Below are 4,417 nucleotides of genomic sequence, written 5' to 3' on the forward strand. Positions count from 1 at the left end.
CCGCCATGCCCTGGAGCGTCCGGTGGGTCGGCGGCCGCGGCGCCCAGTCGCAGAAGCAGTGCAAGAAATCCTCCTTCGCCTTCTACCAGGCGGTGAGGGACCTGCTACCCGCCTGGCTGCTGGAGGACATGCGGACCATGGAGGTCTTCCACTGGGAGGACGGGGGGAAGGTGAGCGCGTACTCGCCCTCGGAGGCCCTGCTCTACGCGCTGGTGCACGACCACCAGTCCTACGCCCAGCACCTGCTGACTAAGTTCCCCCAGGGCGCCCTGGCCGTGCCCAGCCAGAGCTTCAGCTGCTGCCAGTCGTCGGCCCCGCACCTGGCCATGGCCGTCCGCTACAACCGGGTCCGCATCCTCTTCCGAATCCTCAAGGCCATCCGGGACTTCCCGGCCAGCGACAGAGCCGGCCACCTGGACCGCCAGGGCTGCAGCCGCGTGGAAGGCGGCAAGACGGCCTTGCACGTGGCCTGCGAACTGGTGAGACCCGAGTGCTTGCTGCTGCTGCTGGGGCACGGCGCGTCGCCCTGCCTGCATGACTCCTCTGGGGATACTCCCCTCGACACCTTGCTGCAGCAGATTGCCCACACGCCGGCCGTCAATATGCGTGCCAAGCTCCTCTGCCTCGACTGCCTCTTCTTCTTCGTGCCTCAGGACCTGCAGTTCCCGATGAAGCCACAGCTGTTGGACAATCGGCAACGGTGGCAGGACCTCTTAGGGGAGAACCGGTTCCAGTGCCTGGTGGGCTTGGCCCCCCCATCGCTTTTCATCAGCGCCATGCGCGTTTTGATCAGGACCATTTCGCCTGAGCAGTTCCCGGAGGCTCTGGACGATCTGCCTCTGCCGCATTTTCTAAAGCCTTTGGACTTGAAACTGGAGAGCTAGGGGGGTTGTACCAGAGCCTCCCGCTCACATGACAGAAATAGACTATTGCGCTAAAACTGTATCCATATACAAAGCTGCTAATGCAGCAGCAAAGTGTCTGTTTTAATTAGAACTGTGTTTTTTAAAAGAATTGTATCTGGCACTTTACAATATATTTTATTTAAAGATTCTTGTGGTGAGGTGTGTTCAACACTGCATTTTATAAAAAAAAAAAAGACATTATACAGCATGTACAAATGAGGATGTGTGGGAGAATGTAGTTGTAAATACATCTAAATAAACCAGTGGCAGATATGATCGAAATACAAATCAAGCAGCTGAAAATTCTGAAATGGTATGTGCCTTGAAAAACTGTGTGGAGGGGGGAAACATATCTCTTAGTTAGGATTTCCCTGTTACATAAGCTTAGCAGTCCTGGAACAGGATGACTCCTTTTTTACAGCTCTCCTAATACATCTTGGCAGGGATGTTGGTTTTTTTAAAGGCACAGATGAAAACTTCCTAATCTTGTACACAAAACCAAAGAGAAGCCAGATACTATTAAAATCTCCCTAAACAAGGCTGGCAGGGATATGCAGCTGAACAAAATATATTTTTAAATATGCATAAATAACAGTTGGTTTCCTCGCAAAGTTCTTTCTGCCCTTCTTGGAGAGCCAAGGGTGCTGCTCATCGGGCAGAGAGAAGGGCAGGAACAGAAGCACCTGGCTTCCCTCCGACCAAGGATATTCCCACGCTGGAAGGGGGAAGGAAGAGACCCTGCAGGTGCTCCGGGGGATTGCTGTGGCTGGAGGTGTTGTCACTAGAGAAGATGGAAGCAGGGTGGCACAAAGCAGGAGAGCCAAGCACCTCCTGTCCGCCCTCTGCTATGCCCAGAGGGATTTGCTTGGGCATGGTAATGGCGCATGAGAATACAGCAGCATTTTTATGTGGGCTCCAGCTCTTCCACTGCCAGTTCTTAGGAGGACGTCATGGCTTAGTTCAGCTGAGAAACCTGTGGCAGTCTTGGTTCCCCCTGGGTAGGTACCAGAGGAGTATTAGATATCAAGCCTCCATCAAATATGCTGACCTGCTTCTGAGATGCTCCAAGGTATCTAAAACCTTCCCAGATGCTGCAGATCAAAAAGCCCTTTTGGGGTAATGCCCTGCCTCCAAGGTTTTTGTTGAGGCACATCAAGGTCCTGAGCAAAGGGTTCAGCTTGGGTTCTTCGCTTTGCAGCCTTCACTGTGAGCCCTGGGCAGCGGTGCTGCTGCCTCCCTATAAAACTGGCACTGCCCTGCCTGCTCAGCAGGGAGCGAGCTTTGCTGGCTCTGCCAACATGAGGACGATCGAAATCTCCTAGGCCACAGAGCTTTAGCTTTGTCTCTATTGTTGGAAGTCATCAGTGAAACTGTAGGGTTTTGTTTCAGTGCTTAAATTTGTAGCCAGGGAGTTGTTTGCCACTTGAACTATTTCAGCATTATAGTTCCCTTTGGGATCATCACTGAACTGATGGACTGAGAGATAAGAGGCCATGTTTAAGGCAGAAATTTCTTTTTTCATGAATTAATTTTGGTTAGAAAAGAAACAAGAAAACCACAGAATGAGGCACATGTTCATGTTTCAGCAGAACACAGTGGTATTTCAGCTAAAAAATCCCCATACTGCATGCACAATAAAAGATAGACCTTATTTCTGAAATTTGAGATACAACAGAAAGATTGCTATTCTTAGACTGAGGGCACTGCAAATGTTTCCTAGAAAAGCAAATGTTCTTTTTCCCAAAAAAAACAAGATGATACATGCTCAAACTAATTATCATGGGAAAATTAGCTCCCTTGCTGGAAAGATAGCATATAACAATTTAAAGTGTTCTCTTTGGTTACCTTGTTGATAATAAAAATAGAGCAATCCACAGAATTAATCCCTCTCAGTGGTCTTAAAAAATATATCTATGTTGCTAAATTCTTCATTTGAGTACATTTTCCCCATTGCTTCTGGAATGATGCTGTGGAAGCATCTTCCATAAACAGACGAGAAGTAAAGCAGTCAGGTCTAACTCACACATGGAAAAGTGTCTTGAGCCGGGGGAGGAAAGAGCCGGGGGTGGGAGGAGAGGAGCAGCGTGACAGGCTGGGCAGGACACCCACCCTCTCATCACCACTTGGAGTCTGTTAGAAAACTCCCACTGTGTAAGCAAGGCAAAGCAGGCTCTACCTGCGCCTCATAACAGGCCCGTTAATGAAACAGTAATTCAAGGCCAAAGCTACCACTGTGATTCCCTGCAGCCCTCCCACCAGCTCTTGGGTAATTCGCTTTGGCAAACACACAGGATCCCCTCAATATGTTGTGCTGGGACCAAAGTCAGCTCACTGCTGTGCCCCTCCTGTTATTCTAGGACAGCAGTCAAGCCTGTTGCTGAGCCCGTGCTGGGATTACTCTGCTGAAGGCCACTGATGGCCTCACTATGGGCAGCTCCTTGCTGTGTGGGGGATGCTTAATCTGGAGAGGCTGCTAAATGGAAATTCTGGGCAAAATGCTCTGATGACTGCACAGATCACTCACCTAACTGCACCCAGGCTGGTTTTTCAAATAGAGTTACAGCTTGGAGAAAGGCTGGGGCTTGTCGGCTTTGGAAACAGAAGTCCTCTGTTTATCCACAGAACAAGCAATAGTGGCATTGGCTTTCCTCGGATGCACTGGCCAACACACCTCTGTCCCCTGCCACCAGGACCTTGGGGTGTCGTGGAGTTTGGGCTCCACGGCCCAAGCAGTTCTCATCTCTTGGTGAAGGCTGACAGCAAAAGAGCCAGTTGCAACACCATTGCTAACCTTAATAAAGCAAATGCGCACAACTATTAAGCTTCTGCTCATTGCAAAGGTGGAGGAAAGAAAATTCCCCCAAGTCCCAACAACATGAGAGCATGGTGGTGAGGATATATACTCAAAAACTTCTGTCTTACCTGCACAGATGAACGGCACAAGGTTACATACTCACCTGTGAGAAATGCTTTCAAAAGCATATAGGGCAGTATATGGAGGCAGCATTCCTGAAAAGCTTAGTTATAGCCAGTTCCTCTAAAAGGCTACCTGAAACCACAAAACAATGATGAAAGATAATAAATATTTTCCATGTGTTGCTCAAGCACTTCCAAAGAAAAATCATATACTACTCACCTTTTAGTACAAAGTAGTTTTATTTGCTATGACAAGCAAAGAAGTCTTGAAAAGTTTTCATTCTGAAAGCCAGGGGAGAGAGGAAGTACTGGGTTACTTTTATTTTTTCCTCTTTGCAAACTTCTCCTCTCTGCAGCATTCAGGAGTGAGAAAACTTGGTCAGTTCACAGTTCGCTGAAGGAGCAGAAGTCTATTTGAATACCTTGTTTAAAAGATGGATTCAGGATCTTTAACAGTCCTCTTTTATCCAAAATATTAAGTAGTTAACAAAGTTAAAGTGACATGAGCATAAAACTAGGTGACTTAAATAGTCTAAAAATCTCTTCCTGTCACACCTGTCTCAGTCTTACTCTCTGATGTATTGTCCTGCCATAAA

General features: G+C 48.1%; 1 protein-coding gene across 1 annotated transcript; it reads left to right on the forward strand.

Moving 5' to 3' along the window:
* The first annotated feature begins 5 nt into the window (after positions 1 to 5).
* ANKRD9 (ankyrin repeat domain 9) lies at positions 6 to 1,725 on the forward strand. Its single transcript, XM_026079567.1, has one exon. The coding sequence runs from the start codon at positions 6 to 8 to the stop codon at positions 882 to 884; it is 879 nt and encodes a 292-aa protein (XP_025935352.1). The 3' UTR covers positions 885 to 1,725.
* Positions 1,726 to 4,417: the final 2,692 nt, after the last annotated feature.

The sequence above is a fragment of the Apteryx rowi genome, unplaced genomic scaffold, assembly GCF_003343035.1.
Source record: "Apteryx rowi isolate R43461 unplaced genomic scaffold, aptRow1 scaffold_5, whole genome shotgun sequence".
Taxonomy (NCBI): Eukaryota; Metazoa; Chordata; class Aves; order Apterygiformes; family Apterygidae; genus Apteryx; species Apteryx rowi.